At 39.6% G+C, this 26,522-nt stretch overlaps 1 protein-coding gene across 3 annotated transcripts in view; it reads right to left on the bottom strand.

The window, feature by feature from the left end:
- Window positions 1-787: 787 nt before the first annotated feature.
- The window catches only part of MDM4 (MDM4 regulator of p53), a 49,060-nt gene continuing 23,325 nt past the window's right edge, over window positions 788-26,522 (bottom strand). Inside the window, exons 4-11 of one of the 3 annotated variants that reach the window (XM_049857849.1) lie at window positions 22,975-23,108; window positions 21,890-21,945; window positions 17,885-17,952; window positions 17,064-17,163; window positions 14,382-14,542; window positions 12,438-12,587; window positions 10,295-10,375; window positions 788-8,383 (exon numbers count right to left, since the gene is read on the bottom strand). In XM_049857849.1, the coding sequence (XP_049713806.1) occupies window positions 7,811-8,383; window positions 10,295-10,375; window positions 12,438-12,587; window positions 14,382-14,542; window positions 17,064-17,163; window positions 17,885-17,952; window positions 21,890-21,945; window positions 22,975-23,108 (1,323 nt within the window). In that variant the 3' untranslated portion in view covers window positions 788-7,810. Of the gene's footprint in view, window positions 10,376-12,437; window positions 12,588-14,381; window positions 14,543-17,063; window positions 17,164-17,884; window positions 17,953-21,889; window positions 21,946-22,974; window positions 23,109-26,522 lie in introns of those variants that run through there. The other 2 variants (XM_049857850.1, XM_049857851.1) reach the window with 2 other exon arrangements.

Raw genomic sequence — 26,522 nt, 5'->3', positions numbered from 1 at the left:
TCTGTGGGACAAAAATGTGGCAGTCTGCTTCTGTAAAGATTACAGCCTTGGAAACCCTATGGGATAGTTATACTCTATCCTGTAGGGTTCCTAGGAGTCAGAATTGACTCGATGGCAATGGGTCTGGTTTTTCTGTATCATCCCCAAAAGGTCAGAACCGCTGCCAGAGACCCTCACGGATGCCGGGCACCGAGGTGATTTAATGTGCAGTTTGTGACAAACCCTCAGTACCTCTCACGCTGGCCCCAATTCTAGATCACAAGGAAACAGAACCCTGGACCTGACACCTCTTTACAAACTTAATAAGCAAAGAGGTGAATTTATCATCTCAACATTTGAGATCTTCGTGATTGCAATGAAAGTGGGGAAGTTAATATAACCACTGGCCCAGAAAAGTCCAGGCTTGTGCCCAGCAGGAGGGCTTGTCTTAAATCACATAGATATGCAGGCACGACATATTCCCTAGTTCTCAAGAGCTCTGATGGGGGTCACTTCACAGTCACTGCCTAAGGAGCTCAATGTTTAAAAACAAAACAAAAAAACTAACCCTACAAAACCTTGACGTTTCCTTCAGAACCGGGAACCTAAAACTGAAATACAATTACCCTCACAGGTGGGGGGGGGGGAATATCTAAAGTTGCTGTTGATTTTAAGTCCAGTAACTTTTATTGCAAAAGCTATTCTCCTCTTTCCCAAATCAGACCAAAGATTGTGCAGAGCGGCAGAAACCCATTTTATTTTTGTTGTATACAAAAATTCCCTCTCTCCTCAATAATGACACCACAAAAAGGCAAAACGAAAAATATTTAATGCACAAAATAGCAAAATAGAATCAACAGCCATTAAAAGTAATACATAGTGCAAATGCCAAAAAAGACAGTTATTAACTGAGAGGGCCTTATAAAGATGACGAGACAAGAACACATTTCTCCCTCCTTCCTCACTTAGTCGGCACCAACCTGCACTTGGATGGAGGTTGATGCCATTCAAACGGTGATTTTAGACAACTTTTTCCTTCCTGCTTTATAAAACCACATTTGCTATTTCTGTTGAGTCTGACTACCTGATGAGAAATGTTACTTGGAAACTTGCATGTTTTCAGTACACTGGCAGTGGATCCTAGGCTGTGTTACTCAGGCGCATGTAGGATTTTTGTACATAGAGCAAGGCAGTTGTACAGGATAGACTCTGCCATCCAAACGTACACACGCTTCTCTCAGAACCTGGAGACAGAGCTCTTTCTGATCAAGAGTCTCACATCAAGGACAAGACTGTCTTGCCCAGCTAGAGGCGTGGGGAAGACACTCTGTAAGAAGCACCTCAGCTCTGCCGGGCAGGCGGAAAGGACAGCTGGGCTGTTTCCACAATACGAGGTATCCTGAATATATACCCCAGAGCTTGGTCTACTGAGAGCATAACTTCTTGTATCTTATTCAAGGCAATTACAGGTTTTAAGCTGCTCCCCCATACTTAACCCCCACAACAAGTCATGAGGTAGAAAGGGTAGGTACGTGTACTCATTTTACAGGTAAGAAAAAAAGAGGCGGAAGGTCAAGAAACATGACTGAGCTAGGTCTCAAGACTGGTGGAATAATCTCACGCCGTATCTCTACCCAAAAGGCAGCTCACAGTGCATTTAACAGTTCATAGCTATCTATGGTCGAAGGAGAGGAAGGAGAGGCCCACTCGGAGCCTGGTTTTACATACATGGGTGTTAAGGAGATCAGGAAACACCCTTCCTTTAAAGCATTTTCTACTGGTTTTAAAAGGGGGGAGGAAAAAAAGTCAAAAGAGACATCTTGATTCTTATTACAAGAGAAGTGAAAAACTGAAGCAAACTGTAGGAAAAAATGCTCTGCCCTCAGGAGGAGGGGGAGCTGACGTCAGTTCCTTAGTGAGAAGATAAGTGCCCCGCTCCCCACCGCCTGCTCCCCACAGCCTGCATGAAGGAGGCCTCTGACCTCAACCTGTGACCTGTTAGATAGTAGCTCTGGTGTCAGAGTTTCCCTCCTACCTTCTCACCTAAGGCGGCTGCAAAAGAAAATTCCCTGGAGCTGCCTGGAAAAGGAAAATCTTGTCTTAAAGATACAGTAGTTGCAACCATCCAAGAGGTGGTACACATGGCCTCTAGTATAAAAGCAACAGTCACAAGTAGATAATAACTTTCAACTAAGAGGAAATAAGAGCAACAATAAGGTGGGGGAAAAAAGGGATCTATTGACATAAAATTACTTACTGTTAAAAAAAAAGAAAACATGGGGTTAAGTAATGTCATAAAACAGTATCTGTGGTGTTAAATGAGAAGCTAGAGTTTTTGGGTAGATTGTCCTCTAAACCTTCATCTAAAGTACAAATATAACAAAACAAAACCTGGATAAGAAATCATGGCCTAATAAACTCAAAGTGTTATAAGGTCAATTTTCAGTAAAGCATCTTCCAAATTTCAGTAACCACTGTGAGAAAGGAATTGCTCTGACAGCTTATGTGGCCCTGTTTAGGTCTCCTCACCTTCCCAACCCAGGAAACCAGGAACTCCACTAGCTGTTCTATGCTCCCAGGGCGCATAAATGATGGTTCTAACATGAAGGAAAACAAGCTGTGGGCAGAAGCAGCATCTTGGATTTCAGACAAGCTACAAAAAAACATTAACTACCTCTTTGTGTAGATATGCTTCTTCCCTCTGGGACATTTTTTGTCATTCAAAAGGATCTTAACACAGTAAACTAAAGTGCAGGTTTGCTGCAATGTTTTCTTTAATATCACATTCACCATGAATGTCATTACTTGGATTGCATGTTCATTGCATCAAAAGACCTCAAAATGCTTCTGGAAAATTCTCCCACGAGAGAAGAGATCTGGAGGTCCCTACAAAGGAAGAACGTAGCAATGGAGGGCGGTAAGGAAAGCTCTCTCCAGAGAAAGCACGTCTCAATGCAATCAGGAAAAGCTATCCTCAAATTACGCCTGGGAGGCCACTTCAGCCCTACCTCAGATACTTCTCAATTCCAGTTGAGCCTTAAGGTCCTCATCTGCTAAACTCTAATCTCAAATCTGAGAACCCCAGCACAGTGACTTTAGCATTCCCTATGGCAGTGCAAAGTCCCCGACATCGGTAAACACAGTCCCTTTGGCACAGAGACGAGTCTGCAAGTTCCTTTACCTTGAAGTACAGGTTCTGAGCACAGCTAGCTCCTAGTCTGCATCCATTTCAGCAAAGGCAGTAACAGCCCTTACAGCGTGTGTGCCCAAATGTGTACTGGCAAATAGGGGTCATCAAAATCTATTCTTCTTTACAGTGGGGCTGAACAATTTCAGCAGATAACTGGTTACACGGAAAACAGATTCACAGTATCTAAAGCCATGTACTTTCAAAAGTTCACATAACTGTGGAAAAAAACAACTGGTTAATAAATGTCCTCCTTTCTAAAGAGAATCAAGAGGTAACAGGGCGATAGCTTTTATACAATCCAAGAACTAATATTCACCAGTTTTTCATTAATGACTTTTCAACATTGTACTCAGGTGACACCAAAAAAATCTGCTACAGATGATACTGACCTTTAGAAATAAATCCTTGAACCAAATGTCCCATAAAGCATTAACATACATCTAAATATACATAAAATTACAATGCAAACACAACTATATCATTCAAATGCTTGGCAGTGAATTCATCTTAGTGCAGTTCTTGGCAGTCTGTAGCTTGGCGTGGCTGTACTCAAGTCCACTGTTCAGGCCGAGGAGTGTGACCCTATGAAGTTCTAAAGACGGGCTGGGGAGAGATGGCCAGGCCGCTGAGAGGCTTCATCTAAGATGTTTATAAAGTCTGATTTGGTTACTAAATACAAATCATATCACACACTGTAAGCACAATGCCAGACAGCGAGTTAATATTGAGAGACAGGAAACCCTTGTAGCTGTAATCCAGAAATTCATTGCTTTTCTAATGATTTATCATTTTTGCTCTAGACTTTCTGTCCAGTTTACATGATCATAAATATTAACTTAAATGAAGCTACACTAAGAAATCTGATGTTGTCAGATGATCTCATTATTCACAGGAGTCTATGGAGTGAAGCAGCAGGAAGCGCTGAACCCCACTGACACACGCTTCCTCAAAATCAAACTGTAAACTCAAGCACGGCTTGCCCACACTCAGGTGACCACAAAATTTAACGTCCAAATAAAGGCTTCAGAGTCAGAGGAGACAAACGGGGTGGGACACCGAAGGAGAGGGGTAAACTGGGGCTGTCTCCAGAAAACCAGAGCATATGGTCACCCTACCTACAACGAAAAAATGAATAGTAGAGAAAGACTAGTAAGAAAGGCCTGGCGAGCTAATTCCAAAAATTAGCTCAAATGAAAACCTATGGATCACAGAACATTGTCTGCCTCACTTCCATTGGACACATCATCAGGAAGGATCACTTGAAAACATGATTTTTGGTGAAGTGGAGGGCCATCAAGGGCAAGGTAGGCCCTTGGTGAGATGGACTGGCACGATAGCAGCAATGATGGGCTTGGACTTGCTGGCAATTGTGAGAGTGAGGCAGGACCAGACAATGTTTCATTCTGCTGTACGTGGGGTTGCCATGAGCCGAAGTCAGCTAGGCAGCAGCTCTGCAGCTAGCTAGCTATATATCCTATCTACCTATAGGTGCCAATTCACGTGGCCTCTATGAAATGTAAATTAGGCTTCAAAAAGTAAAAAAGTACCATAGAATGAAATGACACTGAGTATCAGTGATTTGATACCTGGTAATTTTAAAATTATATTATTTCACGTTGTGTTCCCCAAATAACGCAAGTAAACAATAATTAAAAAAAAAAAAAAGATGAATGGTAGTGTCAGGAAGTCAAGAGTTGCTTTTTTCTTTATCTGACAGTAATAAATTCTGAAGACTTCACATGTGAATCATGACCCGCTCTGGTGGCAGTGAGTTAAAAATATCTGTATGGCAGTGGCAAGGCAAAAAGAATAAAATCAAAAACCAAGAAGGTGGCTTAAAGTTTCCTACAGCTAAAGGTGAGGGTCAGCAGTGCTGATGGGCGCAGGGCAAGACCCAGGTCAGCAGCGGGGGCGGGGGGGGGTGCCGACAAAGAGGGCTCTGCTGGGCAAGGATGTACCGAAATTAGCCTCAAATATCTACACACATAAATTTTAAAATTCTTCTAAGTTTTACAAAAATTGCAACTTTATATAAGGGGATTGTGGGACAGCAAGTGCAGACCCCCATCCCTCCCCCCCATCCCCTTTATCACTTGCAAAAGCACCTGACTGGCAAAAAAAAAGGAGGCTATCCAACTATTATGAAGACAGCATCACTGGGGGCAACAGGGAGGAAGTTAACTTTCTGAAGTTTTAGACCACTCACCATGGCTAACAAAACACTGAATTCAAAAAGTTGGTTCTGCTTTTTGGGGGAAAACCCTCTGACTCTAATGCCTAGAGAGCCAGACTGGAGCTTCATTCCCCAAGAAAGAAAGAGGAATATTGAAGAAAATGGTTCAGGTCCCTCGACCTGTCTCCCAGTGGGAGGAGTAATTTATCTGATTAGATGAGAAAGTCTGACTTTTCCTGGGCCCTTTCTCTGTGGGGAGACATAAAGTATTAAAAGTCACTGTTCTCTTTAAAGACCTATTTAGGCCACAAGCCATAATCTCTAACACCATTTATTAGATGACCTATATTTTAGCTGTCCCAAATTCAATGAGCACCACTACTTAAAATATTTAACAAAAAAGAGAAGGCAGGTGTAAAGATTTACTAGCCAAGAGACTTGGATTCTAGTAACAGCTCTATCAATAGCTGTGCTTTCTGTAAAGTCATATAACCTTTTTAAGCTTCATGTGCAAAATAAGAGGGTTTGAGTATAAGCATATTCTAGTTAAAAAAAATCTGTGATTTTAATAACTCTCTTCTAGAAACTAAATATTATGCTAAATAAGGAGATCTTGGTGCTGCCCGTTTTCTGCTTGGTACTCAAAAAAACAGGAAAGAGAAACTCTTCTAGGGGCAGGGATTGCAAAATGTGGCCAGTAGACCACTCACCTCAGTGCTCCCCAGCTCTAGCGACTAGTTCAAATACAAACTCCTGGCCCAGACCTCAGGGATCCAAATTTCTGCCGAGGGTGGGCATTTTTAACAGCCAACTCAGGTGAGTCTTCCGCTTCCCAAGAACGACTATCCTAGAGCCTTGATCTTCAAAATAACATGCATACCTTTGAAGACACACCAAGATTTTTCCATGGCGTAAGCGGACATGGATAGCTACAAGGAAATCAATTTAAAGACCTTCAATTCCCATATATATTGTCCTAAAATTGAGGCATACTCTCTGTTCTCAAAACACACACACACACACACACACACAGGAAAAACAACGGCTCCGCATCCAGAATCTTAACTGTGGGTATTGTCCCAGAATGTAGAAACCTCTACAGGAACCATGCAGTCAAAAAAACCCACTGCCCTCCTAAGGAACAGTGAGGACAGAGAGTACAGCAGAGAGTTTTGGTTAAAAGCTCTGTGCCTCTCTATTTCATAACTGAGAGGGGATGCCTGAGACATACATTATTGCATTTATTAATTAAAAATAAAGCCAGACATTTTCTGACTGAAAGAGAAGCCTGATTTAGCTGATCGATTTTAAAATGAGGACAAGCTTGCCTCCATGTATGACAGGACTTTTTCTATAAATTTTATCAGCCAGATCTATAGTCCCAAGGCTTTGATAAAAATATCTTTAAAGCACATATGCTGAACAGTACACCCTTTTCAAGTACTTACATTTCTTTTTAAAACTTAGATGTGAAATTAAAGATGAGCAAAAGGAAGCCAAGCCAGGGTAGGTCAAGAAATGGTTAAGGGACTGCCTGGAAAGGGGGATGAGGGAGTATTGTGGGATGACGGAAACCTTCCACAGCTTATTTTGGTTGGTATTTACTCATCGAAAGAGAAAGTTTTATTGTATGTTAATTATACCTCATTTTTTAAAAAATGTGTAAACAGGCATATACTTTTTCAAAATTCTTTCAGGGGTATGTTAGCAAAAATGATAACCACTATTCTAGGTACACAGGAAAGAAATCTTTTTTTCCAAGACTTTTCATTTTGGTTTCTTAGAATCATGCAGCTTGACTGGAACTTAAAGTGATCCATAAAAAACCAAAACTCACCAAACCTGGTGCCATGGAGTCGATTCAGCTCACAGCAGCCCTACAGGACAGAGTAGAACTGCCCCGTAGGGTTTCCAAGGAGCGGCTGGTGGATTCAAACTGCAAACCTTTTGGTAGCAGTCACAGGTCTTAACCACCGTGCCAGCAGGGCTCCGAAGTAATCCACACCCCGATATAAACCAACCAATCAAATTACCCACATTTCTCTCACTGTTACCTTTAAGATTATTCTAATAGCTGCCACAGATTTTGATGCCTAAGAGTATTTCCTAACAAAAGAAGAGAAAGGTAGGAAAAAAAATTAACTAAAGCAAGGATTAATTTTCAAATAATTTGGCAAAGGAATGAATGTATTTTTATGTTTTACTGGTAATTGCTTCCTCCCAGATATCTATCTCTGGAGGGAGAATGAACTGATTAACGTATCTTTGCATGTTAATAGTCTCTCCAAATTGATCCTCTAATTCTAAGGACATTCCATATGAGTTTAAGTGGCAAAAATGCCCCAGAACACAGATGTTCATAAAAGAACGAATGGATGCACTGGGTCAAACTAAGAAGAGACACTCAATACTGATGTTTTGACTCCTGACCTGGCCCTGTTACATTTCTCTGCAACTCACAGATTCAGCTACGCTATAAAAACCTTAATAACCAACTGAATCTCTTTCTTGCAAATAGGGCAAGAAGCCCCTGCCTTCTTTAATCTTCTGGCACAGTGAAAGCACGTGGCAAGATGACCTGTCCTCCCATGAATGATATTCCCGTCTCGTGGCCTTTTCTCACATAAGCTACATGGCTTCAAGAGAGTCTGGCAATCCTCCATGTTTTCCGCATCTGCCCTTTGTTCATACAGGTTATCTGACTGCTCTCCCATGCTTGAGGTGGTCTCTTGGCTTTCAGTGCTGTGAGCCAAATCCAAGAAGTCCACTGAGCTGCAGGGATCAAGAGGTTTGGCGTTTCCTTCCTTTATGTATCCATCTTTAGGTCTAACAACTGGAGCTGAAATGGTTCTTCGGCAATCAGGCACATCAATTCCTTCATTTTCCTTCTTTTCAGGTATGGCAGTGATATCAGAGGTGGACAGAGAATGGGTTAACTTTGAACAATCCGAATACCAATCCTTCCTCAAGGCCCAGCAACGGAAACAGTACCTCTTGCTTGGAGAGTTATATTTCTTGCACTCAGTACACTGCCACTCATCCTACAAAGACAAGCGCAGCCCATTAAGACTCATTCCCTGGTGAGCGTGACTGCGATAACGGCAGGGGAAGCCCAGTCCTCATCACCTCAGTAAGCTACTGAGCTTCCAGACCATCCACAACAGTGGTCTGGCACAGGATGGGAACCAATTCTACAGCTACATGTGCGCAAGTTTAACACTGACAGTGGGAGAAACGCGATTTTCAAACCAAAACCTGATACAGTTTTCTTTAAGAAAGTTAATTATTTCAGCTTTTCTCTACTGTCTTCTATTAGGTCCTTTCTCTCTGTACAACTTACTCCTTTACCAGAGAAGAGGCTAAGAAATGAAGAGATAATAATACTCTGTCATTCTTTCCCACTAATTAACAAATGTAATAAAATTTGGCAAAAAGGAAGCTAAAACTAAAATGAGATTTGAAAACTTTACTTATGCTCTCAGGCAGCTAACTGGATGCCTCAGTTATACCCTCTGAAGGTTCCTGTCCTTGAATGCAAAGTGATTTTTTTCCTACTCTCCGTATCAAATTGGGAGATACTACAGCTCAATGAATTCTAAATGCCTTGCTTGCTTAATTCAAAGACAGCTACATAGAAAAAGTCAAGAGTAGTTACTGTAATTCAGATTAATTGCCTGGCTTTGACAGGATCAATGATTTGACACAGGCTAACTTGATTACTTTCAGAATGAAGGCCAACTACTTCTCAACTTTTGAGTCATAACTCAACTGTCTAGACTGAGAGGCAGAGACACGGCCCCTCTGTTAGCCTGGGATGCTCTCCAGATGGCCTCCGAACACTCTTGCCAGATTACAGCCCTCAGATCTCATCTGAAACGTTACAGAAATACTCAAGTGAACTCCGTAAAGATCTGGCACTCGTAACTGATGATGTGGCATAGTTTAATCAGCATCACTTTTTCTTTTTTAGTAGTACATAAAATAATAGGATTTATTAAATTCAATGGCATCTCTGAGTTCATGAAATACAGTCTATTTCCTTCATAGAGTTTCTGGCCCCAAGTAGCTACAGAAGTCTGATTAAGATGGAAAAACTTACCTCTGCTATTTGTATTACGGTCAAGAACACTTAATGGCCTAATACGTTTCACTTTATTACTTAGCTAGGCTCAGTCAGATAATTTGCAATGCATAATGCTCAACAGCAGGGTAGGGATGGGAGAGTGAATCAACTCCAGAGACAACCTAAAACATTTTTATTACCAAGCAGCAAAATGTAAAATTTCCTTCTTATCCTTCCCCCACCATCCTTGTCCCCACAAAGTGAGCTAGCAAGTACTAGAAAGAAAACTGGGAAATGGCGCACAAAGAGAAAAGCAAGATATACAATGGAGTCTAAACCTAAGTTGTCAACTGGTGACAAATCTATACCCTATTACCCAAGAGCTTAATATCAAGTCTTCTTAATAGCCCTCCACTAACTGAAATCTGAATGGAAATAAAGTCATTTTCCATTTGTTTCTTTTTAAGAAAGCACTGAAAACATTATATTTTTACACTAGACAAAGAATTTCAGATAGCCTGTAAGTCTGTCTTTGGGATTACAGAGAGGTGTTTCATGGGGAAAAGCAGTACAGAACTATTGTGAATACTTATGTACCCATTGCATCATGTCCACAGAGTTCTGATAGCAGGGAAAAGGGCGCAGACTGAGAGGCCAGCACCCCTTTTCTAGGTAGGAAGAACACTAAATCAAATCATCCCCTTCCCTTTTCCAATTCCAATACAAACCTCTAACAATACGTAAAGAACCCAACATCTCTCAGCACCTAGGAGAGACAGACAGGAATGGGGGCGGGGGGGTGGCACTCTTCAACACACGTGAACCGCTGGGACCACAGTATCTGAAGACATGGCCTGTGCAAAACAGCTCTTTTACTACCGACCCATACCTCAGAGGTAACTTCTATATCAGTATCATCGCTTAAGGACTTAGAGTCCTCAAAGTCGTCATTCTTTTCCACTTCAATCACCTGTGAAGGCAAAGATATCTTAGTAAAGTTTACCTGTTTTAGATGAGGTTATCACATGAGAGCAAAAAAAGACAGAACAGCGTCAATTAAAAACTCACGTTCTATCACCAGCACTTAAAAAGGAGACAGCTTAAATGTGACACTAGAAACGTGATTCCATACACCCCTATTGGCTTTTCAGTAGAATACAAGATTAACAAGAACCCAGGGGGCTATCAAATACCTTCTGCATTCAGAATGGCTGGGTGCCCAAACTTAAAGTTTTAAAGGAAATAAAACATATCAGGGTAAAAAGCTACAAATTATTAAATGTGGAAATTTTTATCTTGGAAATCCAGGCAGGCACGCAGAAGAATAAATGAAGATTATGTGAGAGGATGAAAGTGAACACAGCACTGTACAAAATACAGTGTTAGACGTGAAGAATGAAACAAAGTATTCTAAAATTTTACTTTCCAAACCTTCATCTAAAGTACATTAAAAAATAATAATAAAAGTAATAAACAGTAAATTGGGGATATTATCTAAAAAAAATTATAATAAATTTTTACTTTTCACATTCAAGAGTAAAATCAGCTACGTGATACTCTGGCTACTGTATAAAAACATGGCCATGGATCAGGGAACAAAAAGTCAAGACATGTGGGATGTATCTTCCAAAAATGAAAAACTAAAAGCCTAGGTTTGTGGGCCAGCAAGTAGAATAAAACCAATTATGAGCCGCTGTATAACAACCTTCTCACACAGTTCAAGTCCTTTAAACCCCATCTTTCTCTAGAAAAAGTTTCCAAATGCCACTTTTGTCTTCCATTTAGCCATCTGCGCTCCCTTCTAATGCTACCCACCTAACTAGCCTCAGAGATCCCTCAAAAACCTGTTGCCATCAAGTCGACTCCAACGCATGGCGGCCCTATAGGACAGAGTAGAACTGCCCCATAGGGTTTCCACAACTAAATCTTTATGGAAAGAGACTGCCACATCTTCCTCCTGCAGAGCAGCTGGTGGGTTTGAACAGCCAACCTTTGGGTTAGCAGCCAAGCCACCAGGGCTCCACTTCCCTAGAGACTCCTCAGGAACCCAAATTTCTATAAAAATCCCTTATGTAAATAAATAAAAGGATGACCAAATTTAGCTATGTTTTTTGCCATAGTTATTCAACAAATGTTTACTGAGTATCTTCTATGTGCCGGGCACTGGGTCTGCTGCTGAATTTGAGACTTGGGCATGTGTGCCTGTACATCTTTTCATCTTGGTGTGCTCACACTGTATGTACTCAAGAGTTCAAGCGCCTCTCCTTTCCCCTATTTTAACTCTAAAATATGTAAGAAGTAATCATCTGTCTTTCCATTTAGGTATAAAATGGTCGTGGAAGCTAGGGAGAATTCCAAGAAGTAAGGATTTCTTTCTACAGGCAGTTTAGGCCATTTAGACCTTTGTCTCCTTGGCAAAGCAAGGTTTCCTGAAGAAAAAACCCCAAATGAGACTTCTTGCCATTGTTAGCAGCTCCCCAATTCATGCGACTCCATGTACAATAGAACAAAACATTGCCTGATCCTATGCCATCCCCATGAATGGTTGGGGACGAGACTGTTGTGATCCATAGGGCTGAGTTTAAGTAGATTTCCTGGCCTTTCTCCCTAGTCCGTATTAGGCTGTAAGCGCCAATTAAACCTGTTCAGCATCACAGCATCATGCCAGTCTCCAGTGACAGATGGGTGGTAGCTGTGCATGAGGTGCACTGGACAAAAGTGAACCCGGGTCTCCCCACAGCAGGCTAGGATGATACTGCTGGACCACCAATGCCCCCTCACATATGCCTAGATAGGCAGGAAAGGGGGAGCTTACTGTTTCTAAAGAGCTTTACCCATGAAACCCTCTCCTATTTCTGAGGTTAACTTAATACGAATCCTAAAACTGGATATAAGAAAATATTGCAAAATAAAAGGGGAGGATTATGAGAGTAATTTGTTGTACAAAGAGCAATAGGTCAGGTCACCAGACCCAAATAGGTTATACAATGCACATATAAATACAATCAATGTCAAATTTTTCCACAACGTACCTTTTTCTCATTCACTTTCCCTACTTCTTCACTTGTTTGTTCAGTATCAGCAGCTTCAGCTTTTATTCCAACACCTAACTGCTCTGATACTGAATCATTCAAAAACCACAAGTCATCTGTAGTGTCTGAAACAAGGGCAGTACCTATATCCTAATAGAAAAAAACAAACATGAATTTTCACAGTCAGAGGCTCATCAGAGATGTTGAACCTGCATAAATGGACTCGATGTCTTCACACTGTATCCAAAGAACACGTTTTTCAAAGGACATCTATTCTTTCAACAGACGTCTACTTGGCACCTACTCCATATAAGCTAAGGGACAGACAGAAGGACGCCTGGCAAGGAATTCTCTATTTTAACAACAAATCAGGTATGACACCAAATAAACAGTACTCAAGAACGTAAAAGGTAAGGACTCATAGTTGCTCAACTAAATAAAATTCATTCCCTACGTTCCTTTCCACAGGTGGCACTCTGAAAAGCAACAAACCATTCCCTTAGTTGGCTGTGACATACCCCTTCCTTTAATGGTCAATGATGCTTATTAAAGAAATATGAGAAACATTAATGGTAGCCCAAACCTTTGTCCCGACACTTTCTGAACTCTTAAACAACTTTAAACACACAGAACTTACTTTCTGCATCCATCTGTGGACATCTTTTGACATACTTTTCTACAACATTCACGAAAGACAATTCGTTATTTTACCACTGTTACATGCTCATTCATTTACTGAACAAATACTGAATGCCTGTCATATGCCATCTACTGTTCTTGGTTCTAGGCAGTAGGGATAGAGTAGAGAATAATACAAAGGCCTCAGCCTTACATTTCAGTAGAGACAAACCAAAAATAAACACATAAACAAAATATAATAATAAGCAAAATATGTCAATATTTTCACAAAGTGAAAAAAGCAATGGAGAATATAATCAAAGATAAAAGAGTGGAGTAGCTGAGAGGAGGCTACTTTAACTAGGAGCAGCTTTTTGAGGACCACCACTTATAATTGCACAGCTCCAAAATAATAAGTGAATGGATCCCCCTGGAATTGGACCACATGACATTCCCGGTGGCCAGGTACGACCTCTACGGAAATCACATTTGAGCTGAGGTCAAAATCATGAGAAAGTAATAAAGGATTTAGGTGAAGAGTGTTCCAGAAAGAAGGAAGAAAAAATTTACAGTGCCTGAGGAAGAAAGAAATTGTGGATTACTGAGTCTGTAAGAGGGCTGTGTGTCTATACAGTAAGAGTGACAGGAGGGCCAGATCAGTTGTGGCTATGGTATGGGTCTAAACTGTATTCGACCTGCTACGTAAAGCCACTGGAGAATTATAAACATGGCAGTAATAGGATCTAACATCCTTGTAAAAGTTGATTCTTTGAGAAGACTGAACCATTAGATGGGCAAGAGTAGAAGCAGGGAGACCAGCTGTGAGGCCGCTGCAGTACCAAAGTAAAAAACGAGGACACTGTGAATTAGGGTTACTGTGGTTGAAGGAGTAAAAACCGGTTAGACAGATGTAGGATATGTTTGGATAAAAAAGTGATAACCTGGATGTGCTGTTTGATAGAGAAAGAAATCAATGACATCACCTTGATATTTGGTCAGAATAACTGGGCAGACGATGGGAATCATTTACTAAAAAAGAAAGGTTAGAAAAGGAGTGTTTGGTGTAAAAAAAAAAAAATCCAGACTTCTATCTTGAACATGTTAAACACACGGCCATCTAAGTGGAGGTGCTGAGCAGGCAGCTGGATATGGAAGAGGGAAAGCTGGGCTGGAGATACAGACTTGGGCATCATAAGCACAGAGATGGTATTTAAAGCCATAGCACTGAACGAGAATTCTTAAAGAATAAAATGAGTAGTCAAGAGTAACTAATGGTGCTACTCTTTCAAAAGAAAAAAATTAAGTGCCCCTTCAAATGTGAATTACCTGATTTGTCTGTAAATCAGTTGAGCCATTACTTCTAGGTGTATAGTTGTTTCTCAAGTTTCCTAAAAACCACCAAGGCAGGCCAGCTACATCCCACTCCTCAAACCCGAGGTCCAGGCCAGATTTCTTATTTGGGCTTAAATTTTCTATCAAGTCTTCGTCTACAGAAGTCAAATGGAAAGGATGATGACCATGTGGACACAACACTTAAGAATCAAGTCTCTCTTAATATTTACAACAACTTCTTTATAAGATGGGTAAAAAGAAATTTCTATTCCCAGTAAGAAAGAATCAGAAGTCAAATATCTGTCTCAGTCACAGAGCCCAAATCGCCTCCCCAGTTCAGGTTTCATCAGCACACAATGCCACTAGAAACAGATGATCATTTACCAAGGAATCTAAGCTCTATATAAGCATCCACAATAACCAAATTGTTCTAAAAGGATTTTTAAATGGTCATTTACTGGTATTTTGAACATCTCTACCACTGAGGACTAATAACTAAAGAATGACTTGCCATATATATAGTACATGGTGTCTGTTCATGGCTTGATCCACCCACTGGACTGCAAATGGTGCTAGCACACATAGCAGCCTGGCCTTGAGACTGCGACAAGGCAGTACAGTAACAGGCAATGAGGTTGTCAAGGCAGTCTCACTGACAGCATGTGTTTGGGGGCGCTCTCAATAATTCAAATGTTTTGGTAGGCAACAACTAGTACAGAACACTGAACTCTATGTTGTCCAAATAAATATGTACATATACCCTCTCTGGATCCATGGGCCCTTTTAGAGTTAAGATACCTAAAATCCAGAAACATTACAAATCTTAAACATATTAAGGGCCCACACTGCCCAGGTAAAAGGTCTCCTGTTGTTCATCTGAACAACATTCAAGGCAGTTACTGACATAAGTTTACTGCTACCACATGAAATTCTCTGCCATCTTCCCCATCCTCTAGCCCTTGTTGTGCTTTACTCTTTTCCTACCTTCTCACTCTCTTCTACCTCTTCCCAATGCACAAGGCCTGTCGATGGCAACCACGTGCTTAAATGTGTTGAGGTATACATGATCGGAAGAATTTCCACAGTAAATGGGTCCCCGCCAGAACAACAGGTTACCCTATCTACTTACAAAAGAAGCCCTGGTGGCACAATGGTTAAATGTTTGGCTGCTAACTGAGAGGTTGGTGGTTTGAACCCACCAAGCTGTTCTATGTAGGAAAGACCTGGTGATTTGCTCCTGTAAAGATTACAGCCTAGAAAACTCTATGGGGCAGTTCTACTCTGACATATGGTGTCATTAAGGGCTGAGATCGACCTGACAACACCTAACAACAACATTTACAAATTATGCCAATTCTGCCTATTAAAAGGCATATCTGTGCCAAGGGAAACTTCAATTACCTTTTTACTTATTCACTGCTGGAATTATCAGAATCCAAATTCCTGCAGCAATGCGATATTAATGCTATCCCCACCAATTAAGGTTCTGTAACTTCTTGTGAAGAACATGGCAATAGGTCATTCTTCCCATAATTAAGAATTCTGTTCTTTCTAATTATAGGTCACTGTAAAAATACTAAGCTATGTATATCAAAATTTCCATCACAAACTACATAATGTCTCTTGAAATGGCTGTTCTAATATTTTCAACAGCCCTCTGTGTAGAAAATAAGGCCCTGCATTTAAAAAAAAAAAAAAAAAAATTACATGTTTGAGACCATACAGGCTGGAATAGCTTGCCAGGTAACTAGGTAGTGCAAAATTCAGTTTAGATTCAAATCCAATTTGAAGAACACAATCCAGCATGGTAAATTGATTCAAATTTAATTTAAACATTTTAAACAACTTCAGCAGCATAACTTTCTGGGGCCTTGCTAGAAGCCTAACATGCCATTTCTGCAAGTGGGAACCAGGTACCTACTGGACCAGAAACCAGCATGCCATAAAATACCTTTGCAGATTTATGATTCTACACATCTTTGCAAGAAAAACTTCACAATTCTGATAGATATTTTATACAGTGGGATTTTAGGGAAACTTCCAAAATAGTGGTTAACTCATATGGAAAATATGGATGGCAAGTACCTGTTGACTAATCACCTAAATGCAAGTGAACTAGGGTTCTTGGATCTCATTCTTGGCTCTGAAAATCTAAGTATGTTTCACCATCTTTGTAACCTGCAAAATCCATGATAAGTAGCCTTTGCCTTAAGCAGACAAATGGAAATAAAAATCCTAACCAGACCAAATACATATGAGGCTGCCGAGATGAAAAAAGGCCAAGGTAGCTGAGGTCACCTCTACAGCAAATTTACCAGGTGGCAAAGTGACCCATGTGTAGCTATCTTCTATTAGCCTCCTAGCTAATGGCAGGGTCTTGCTCCATCTCACTAATCATTCATTGCTACAAGGGCACTACTGTCTTCAATGTTGACAATGGGACTAGGCTGAAAAAGAGTTTTTAGAAAACAATAAGAAATAAGTGGCAACATACCCTCCCTCCCTACCACAGCACGGGAGGAGACGGCATTAATTATATTTTCAGTTCTCCATATACAGGTTTCTATAATGGTCTTAATTGCAGCTAATGCTTAATATGGATAAATGCCATCTCTAAAATCACCAACAGCAACAACAAAAAAAGAAAAGTCTATGTGGCTTTAATCAAAAACTTACCTTCTCTTGAATTTCTGCAGTTATGCTGTGAGGTAGGCAGCATGGGAACATTGCCTTCTTCGGTTCTTTTCCTGGAGTTCAAACTTTCCTCTTCACTTTGCTGAAACGAAGGGAAAGGTGTCTGTCAGTGCAGCAGACATAACTGAGACCAGGGGATGTAGCAGTTCCATTCTGGCTCACCAGTTAGCGTGCAACACAACGGGTTACACACAAGAACACTAACTCTGGAGTACACAACAGTCATCAAATAAAGGCACCACCTCTCCTCAACCCACTGTGAATAGAGCTGGGAGAATCTCAAACCTGAGAGAAAATTATCTCTGCACAAAAGGTCAAAATCTACTGCTAGAAACACTGTCAGTATAGAGCCTCTCGCCTACTATAAAATTAGGCATAACTCTGAAAACATGTGAAACCATCAACATATAACAAGATGATCATAAAGTTTTCACAGATTTGGGGAGCTTTAAGAAATGGTCTGCCATGAACTTAACTGTCCTTTAAATTCTAAAAAAGCGGTTTCCTCAAACACCCATGTATATATACACTCACACAAACACACAGGCACAGACTCCAAGGAAATTGCAACTGGAAGAACTGAAGATTAGAAGTGCTACATCCCAAAGAAAGATTCAGAGACTGGAACTCTGTTATGGGCAGAACAGAGAAGGTTCACTCTGTCCCTGGTCTATGAACTCCCAAGAACCTTTCTTATTAAATTCTTACCACATTCAGGGAAAGGTCTTGGGAGTCCAAGGTCCACAGGTACAGAGAAGGGGCCACTCTGTACAACAAAAGAAGTCACCGTGTGGTGAGTTTACCTTCAGTTGGTCTTGGCTTGGAATATCCATACTGTGATCCTGTGCGAGAGCGAGAGTCTGAGCAGCATCTGGATAGCGAGTAAAACAAAAGGAAAACCTTCCCTGGTAATAACCATTCTTTCCACACAAAAAGGACCTCAGCAAACAACCCTGGAGCCAGGTTTGGTCCCTAAAGATGTACTTTTCCATGCTGGCTGGACAAGGCACTCATTGGCAGGAAGGGAAAGATCAAAACTGATAAAATGGCAAAGACCAAGTCAGACCATACTCAAAATATTTTAACAAAATATAACCTAGGGGAAAATGAAAAAATGGCTAAAAATGATCTTCCATAGTAAGCTTTTAAGTTTTTATAAGAAAAGTGGTTCCAAGCAGGAAATAATAAAAAAGTAGTTTTATCAACTCTTCCTGTAAGTGTTTATTACCAAATTTGCCTAACTTGTGAACAAACAAGGAAAAGTATTTGGTTTAAATTTTTTTTTTTAATTTTTTTTAAAAGTTATACTGGGTCATTAGATCTAAAAATCTGGATTTTCCCTACTTGCTTCATAACACAATAGCATTTTCATGTAAACCTCCAATCTAAGTGTCAATAAAGATTTCTTGGTTTAAACCCCCACTGTCTAAGCACAGGTTAGATGTTTTCCAACGAGTCGTATTGTTCCCAATTACTATAAACATTTCCTAAGAAGGAAGAGGAAGCAGATAAAGTTTTTCTCAATGCCAATTAAAAAAAGCAAAGAAAACAAAAATCTAACAGAGAGAAATTCTTAGATACTGCATTATTCTAAGAGAGAAATGTATTTCAGGGACTTAGAAATTTTTCAAGCACAACAGAAGGGGAAAACTTGGCTACAGGTGTAGAGCAAGCTGCAGAGAACTGAATAACCTGGACCAGTTGTTATATGAGAGATGCACTCAATTAATAAATCTATCATGGATCAGGTTCATGAGACACGATCAAGGCCGAGTTAAGACACTTACAGAAAACATCATCCTCATCTAATAAAGACTGCCAGAGAAAAAACACCGATCCTACTACTGGTCAGGCAATTCAGCAGTTTTACACAAAGCTAGCATTTTCAAAATTATAATTATAAAAAGCTTTATTTCTAAAGAATTTTTATAGGTAAATGGAGATACTGAGAGGTTCAAAAGACAGCATTTTCTGACCACAGTGGTCTGCAAAGCAAAGTTCAATTAACATACAATGCAAATGAAACAGTTCTTTAACAAAGCAATTCTATGACTGTCAACCGCAGTTCTAAAGCTTTACTACCTTGCTTTGGTTAAAACAATTAGAAGCAGAAAGACAAAAAGAAATTCCCTCTGGGAAAACTACAACATACAAATGAATTTGAAATAAATACAAGGTGTGTCATACCTATTTCATTTTATCAGAATACACAGGGAAATGTGGAAGAACGATTTAGAAAGAACCACCTTCACTTAAAAGCATTTTCTTCAACCATCAAATAAAAGGTTTAGCCCATTTGTAAAACTGTCAAATGGGTGCCGTAGAAAGCATTTTTCTCATTTGTCCTTTCAAATAAAACACATGCAACCAAATTTATGAAGATCAACAGAGATGGCCAACCACAGGCATCACACTGCAAGTGCGAATCAAAGCAGCTATGACTTGAGGCAACTTCCTGGTCTTGATCATTGTACTATGTATGGTTAGGTGAGATGTTACCATTTGGGGAATCTGGGTAAAGAGTATATGGAAACTCTTTATAGTATTTTTGCAAATCTGAAATTACTTCACAATCACCAGTTAAAGAATTTAAAGATTTAATGTTCACAGAAAAAAAAAAAACAATTACTTGTGGCAAATTCTATCACAAGCAAAGGTTAAAGGAGACATCAGTGCGTGGCACAATGGTAAGGGCGAGGACCGGCTAGTGGGAGATCTGGGCTCTGCCACTTATCGTGGTGTGTGACCTTAAGCAAGTCACTCAATCTGTTAAAAAATCTCAGTTTCTTTATGTCCAGGCCTTCCTCACAGAGTTGCTGTGAGGGTGAATTGAAATAGGAATGTTCATTAGAATATATGTATTTTACATATAACATATACATATTAAATACTATGTATATATAAAAATACATGCACACACACATATAAAAATTCTGCAGAGAAAGTGCAAGAAAATGAGAGAAAAAAATACAAGAATTATACCTGAATATTACATCACACCTGAATATCTCGAGATATTCAGACAACAGACCAAAAGAAAACACATTTCACTGAAGGAGCAGATCTGACCACTACACAACCTTCCACGTATTTCAAGCCTTTGAGCGACTATCCCGGGAAAACCACACCATCTCACAAATGACTGAATTTTAATAAAGCTGCCGTATCATTTGCAAGGCCTTCCTTTTCAAACAGAAATTGACAGCTCCTGAAGCAGGTTTTCTGCTGTGGACAAATGGCTCCATAAAAGCAATAGGCTTCAAAATTCATATTAAGTTCAAAACCACATTCTAATATGAGAGCAAAGTCTCTTCCCTTCACTCTAAAGCATTGATCTTTATTAGGGATGAATTCTTTTCAACCTATTTATTTCAGTAAACTATCAAAATAGAGTCATTTTAAAGAGATTACGAATTTGAGCTTTATTCAAAGGACAATGTTACCTAAAATCTAATTTGAAGCTCACAAAAGGGCTTTATGTAGAAATGGAGAGAAAAAAAAGAGTTTCATTATTTGGAGATGAGTGAGAGATAAGGTTACGTATCAATTGTATCCAGTTTATTCACTTATCTCTAGCACACCAACACTTTGGAGACTTCAGACCCCCAAAGCAGTCAGTTTCCAGCATATACCTAATAAATTAAACTCAAAAGGCAGTATTTAAAAGGTATGGAATCAACTAAAGGTTTGGACAAACTGGCATTCAAATAACAGCATTAAAACTATCAGAAGGAGCCCTGGTGGAGCAGTGGTTAAGTGTTCAGCTGCTAACTGAAAAGTTGGCAGTTTGAATCCACCAGGCACACCAGGCACTCCACGGGAGAAAGCTGTGGCAGTCGACTTCTGTAAAGATTACAACCTAGGAAACCTTATGGGGCAGTTCACTCTGTCCTATAAATAATGTCCTGTAGGGTCACCATGAGTCGGAATCCACGCAACAGCGGGTTTAAAACCATTAGGTGAAAGGTTTTTGGGGGATCCTTATAACAGATGGACCAGGCTAACACCACCTGAGCCCACAGAATCTCACCATCAATAAAACAGGGACAGACAGACCTTACATGACTCTTGCTGTGATGCAACAGGAATACAAAGCACCACCTATGAAGCTTTTAAAAAAATTTAAACCTGAGTCTATTCAAGCACTGAGATCTAACTATTAATTTACCAAAACCAGGGGGAGAAAGAAACATGTCAAACATCAAAAGGATATACTATGCCAACTCTAGAATGTGGGTGATTCTATAGGACAAACAACCCATTTCTTCAACAAATAAATAACATGAAAACAAAAGGAGCAGTACATTTTATAAAAGACAGATATTTAAGAGACATATCAACCAAATGTAATGTGTGGACTTTGGATCCTGATTTGAACAAGCCAAACGTAGAAGATATTTTTGAGTTAACCAGAGAAAACTATACATAAAAGCTATTAGATAGTGTTAGGAACTTATTATTAACTTTGTCTGATGTAGTAACGGCATTGTAGTCGTCTGAAGGGAAAAAGTCCTTATCTGTTGGAAAATTTTTAAGTATATACAGATGAAGCAAAATATGGCAAAATGTTAACAATTACTAAGTGGGCGTTAGTTACACTATTCTATTTTCAGTATGTTTCAAATGTTCCACAATAAAAAGTTAAATAGCATAGTAGTAACACTCTGTATGGCAAGCAGTTTCTCTCTCTCTCCCAGTCATGGCAAAGACAGCATTCCACTTCCATCCTCAGCCTCCTCGTTTTCCCACCATTTGCCCCCTTGAACTCAAAGCTGTGATACAGACTGAAGAAATACGATGTGACATACCTGCAGCAGGAGTGGCTAAAGTGACAAGGTTCTTTCTTAGCATATCATAGAGAGGGCTGTTAAAGAAATAAAATAAAAATTAACAACCCAAAATATACTCTGAAGATACTGGCACTTCTCCATTAAATGTTAAATATATTTCCGACATGGTATCTTCCGACTTTCTCACTACAGTAAGGTACGTAGAGGCAAAAATTTTTTTTCCCGTTAACAGGTTTTTAAATATCAATATTACAATACTCAGATCCTTGTAATACTTTGCCCCTGTTCAAAGCTAATCAGTTGACACTTTATCTCATTAGCTAATGGTAACCCAAGTGGGGAAATTCCTTTGGCGAGAATTCCTTCCTTCCGAAAGCTAAATTTCACATTTTAATTGGGGACTAGGGAGGAGTAGAGGGGCGTTATGGAAGTACGACCAAACAAGGTCAGCAGGAACAGTCATTACAAAGCTAGAGAGTTAGAAAGAACACTGGCTTCTCTTTACTAGTGAGCTTTTGACTGTATAAGCTAATGACCATATATCCCCATGCAGCTGGAGAAAGTCACAAACAGGTCAGATTAGCTTCACTGGGATCCTTACTAAGCTCATGATCATCAATGTCAAACTGTCCAGCAATCCTACGTTTCTTTCATCAGCTCACTCTTGCTCTCTCTCCAACAAGAATTTTACAAAATTCCAGTCTGCCTCCCTCCTACCCAGGGATGTTCCTGCCCATGATGTTCAACCTGCTTGAAGCTCTCTTCAACCAACCCCTTCTGACTCTTTAATCATCCTTCAGCTCTCAGCTCAAATGTCACTTCCTCAAGGAACCTTTCCTTGACCCCTAAGGCCCTGAATCCCCCTCTACAGCACTAAGTGTAATTTTACCATGTACTGGTGTGATAATTAATACCTGTCTCATTACACTGTAAACCCCATAAAGCAAGAGACTGTGTCTATGTTGCTCAGCACTGTATTCTCAGTGCCCCATAGGTCACCTGACATATGTGGGCCCTTAAATATTTGTTGACATTAATAACCTATGAGGTTAAATGGCTAGGGATAAGCACCCAGAAAGAATACAAACCCTCACTCTTTTTACCTTGGCTCTTTCACGGAGAAGCTCTGACGTCCTAGCAGTTCTCCCAAAAGATCTCCACCACAATAAACCATGTGCTGCTCCTGCTGATCATAAAGCTGCTTCATCATTATATACTGGCCTAGATACTGCATGACCTGCATGGGAATAAAGTACCATGAAGAGATCTGTCCAGCTGCTGCCAAAAACAAAACACCAACTCTGAGGAGACTAGAAAGAGAGGACTCATGTTTATGGACATGACTGTCAGTAATTGAGAGGGCTTGTGCAAGGAATCCCACAGCAGGACAGCTGCCCCCAACTGCTAGGCTCATCCACTCAGTATCATTCCGGGAAATCAACAGACCTTGATCTTGGCACAGAAATATACTGACCAGACAATGAAAAACAGTGGTGAATGTACTTAGTATTTCCCTTAACATTTTTCTCCCCAGTCCAAATCTTATAAAAAGAGTCTGTTCTATTACCAGAAGTAATAAATTTTAAATTTACCTGAGTCATAAAAATATTTTGCAACTCCAGGGCCAATAAACAACTACTTTTTGCTTTTGATGTGTGTTCACTTAATTCTTTTGGCAAATGAAGTACAATGTTTAATAGCCATCAGCACTGCAAGTGCACAAAACATAGAGTCTAAGTGTTTATCAAACATAAATTTAGTTTATCTGGCTGGTTTTCTCATAGTTCACAAAACTGAGGGAACACACACAAGTTCACAATTTAAAATTTAAAGGTTATCTAAAATAGAGATGAAGCATTTCATATAACTTTTATTATACCATCCAGCTTGGTACCTATATTCTGAAAATGGACTTAGTTGAATTTTATGATAAACTCAAATAATTAATGTTGAAAAGAATGCTTTCCCCAGGTAGTAGATTAAAACAAAAACAAAATTCTTTTTGTTTAATAATTAAGTTAAAGAGCTACGGCTGATAACCAAAAGGTTGGCAGTTCGAGTCCAAGAGGTGCTCCTTAGAAACCCTACAGGGCAGTTCTAGTCCTATCGGGTCACTGTGAGTCAGTATCAACTTGACAGCAATGGGTTTGTTTTCGTTTTTAATGACATAAGTAAGAATTCTGTTATCACAGATCACGAGCAGACCAAAGCAGCTACCTTTATCTTTAGGCCCTAACTTCTCAGGAATACATTAGATATTTGCATGAAGATTTTTACAACATTCTTCCCATTATACTGAAGCAGTGATGCTTCCAGGCTAGGCTACTCCCCACCCCTACTTCCCCACCTCACACCTTCCTAATCCCCCTAACTCCCCTGGCAACACGTCCCAGGATTAAGAGATTAGCTGAACTGTCATATCTAATCAACTACTGAGTAAATGAGGGGAAAATAATATGTCAAGGAACATCAACTGGAGAAAGTTCTATATTTATGTCTGTCTAACTTTCAGAAAAGATAAACCCACTCTAAGTACACCAAACCGAAGCCATTGCTGTGGATTTGAATTCCAACTCGTAACAGCCCTACAGGACAGAGTAGAATTGCCCCATAGGGTTTCCACAGCTGTAAATCTTTATAGAAGCAGACTGCCATATCTTTCTCCCATGGAGCGACTAGTGGGATGAACCACCAGCCTTTCGGTTAGCAGCCAAGTACTTAACCACTGCGCCACCAGGGCTCCTGCTCTAGGTATACAAAATAGGACATTCTAACACACTATTCTACATTTGTATACAGTACTACTATTTCACCGTAGTCTCAATGCACACACTGAGAACCAAGATTTAAAAAGAAAAATTAGAAACTCCCCCTTCATGCATCAGGCAGAGTCAAGGTTCATAGAGAGCTTAATCATATAAACTGATTTCTTCTAACTTTGTTCCAGTAAAACATTCTCCCTGGACAACATGTACTTAATTTCTTCTCAACACAAGCAAACTCTGTCATGCTACTGAAGTAGACAGCATGATAGATTTGATGTAAAAATCTACACTTTAACAACAGTGTGGAAAAAAGCTTTACTCATCAGAGTTTTAGAGACCTAGTTCAAAATGATGCATGTAATCTAAAATGATAAAGGAAATACAGGTACTCTAGGGAATCTGAAATGCCTCCAGATTTGGCTCCTTAAGAGGTGTTATGTTACACGGGTGGAGCAGTGCTGACAGGTATTGAGTTTTTAAGAAAAATCAAAAAGAGCATGATAATTTTGCTTCCTCTGTTTCAGAGGGTTAGCTCTTTTACCCCACTAAATGCAAGCAGTTCCACAGATTAACGTTTTAATACTGAGTCTTTTCCACTTAAGGAATTCAATCCGTTTTTGTTTAAAAAAAAAAAACAAAACTTTAGAAGCTAAGTAAGTTATTTAAATGCATAAGTGTTTAAAATAACTCATAGTGCTCACAAGAATATCTGACACATTTATAATGAAAAAGTACTGCATTTAATTCCTGGCTAGCAGCATACATACCCAGTACATCTATAAGCAGTGTCATTTTTTAATCTCGTACATGTTTTACATTTTAACTCTGAGATCAATGAATTCATGGTTAATCTTATGGTTAGCTGACAACACACTTCAAAAGGACCTGTAAAGGAAATATGAAGTACTACTCCCTAATTCATTCTATGAAGCAAACACAACCCTAATACCAAAGCCAGACAAAGACACTGCAAGAAAACTATAGGCCAATATCTCTCAGGAATATAGACGCAAAATTCAACAAAATACTAACAAAAACCCAAAAGATATGGCCCCAAAGCCAACTCTTCAGAGAAAGATTAGACCAGACTGTAAGACAAAATGATACTTTTGAAGAGTGTGCTTCTTAGCTCAAGCAGATATATGAGACTAAAAGAGCAGCTCCTGTCTGGAGGCAAGATGAGAAGACAGAAAGGGACAGGAGCTGGTTGAATGGACATGGGAAATACACGGTGGAAAGGAGAAGTGTGTTGTCACATTATAGGGAGAACAACTAGGGTAACATAACAATGTGTGTATAAATTTTTGTATGAGAAACGAACTTGAACTGTAAGCTTTCATTTAAAGCACAATTAAAAAAAAAAAAATACTAGCAAACAGAATCCAACAACATAGTAAAAGAGTTATACACCATGACAAATTGGGCTTTATTCCAGAAAGGCAGGGATGATTCAACATTAGAAAATCAATGTAATACACATCAACAGAACAAAGAAAGGAAAAAAAAAAAAAAAAACCCACATGATCATCTTTATGAATGCAGAAAAAGCATCTGATAAAATCCAACACTCTTTCTTAATCAAAACCCTAAAGAAGATTGGAATAGAAGGGAAATTCCTCAATATGATTCAGGGCATATATGAAAAGCCAACAGACAACATTACACTTAACAGAAAAAGACTGAGAGTTTTCCCCTTGAAATTGGGAACAAGACAAGGGTGCTCGCTCTTACCACTTGTATTCAATATTGTATTAGAAGTCCTAGCCACAGCAATAAGACAAGAAAAAGAAATAAAAGACAATCAGATTGGAGAAGAAGTAAAATTATCTCTAATTGTGAATGATATGATCCAACAGATAGAAAATTCCAAAGGGTCCACAAGAAAA

Source organism: Elephas maximus, chromosome 18 (genome assembly GCF_024166365.1).
Source record: "Elephas maximus indicus isolate mEleMax1 chromosome 18, mEleMax1 primary haplotype, whole genome shotgun sequence".
In the NCBI taxonomy this organism is placed as follows: domain Eukaryota; kingdom Metazoa; phylum Chordata; class Mammalia; order Proboscidea; family Elephantidae; genus Elephas; species Elephas maximus.
The sequence above is the reverse complement of the archived record's forward strand: the minus strand, read 5'-3'. Positions and strand labels throughout refer to the sequence as shown.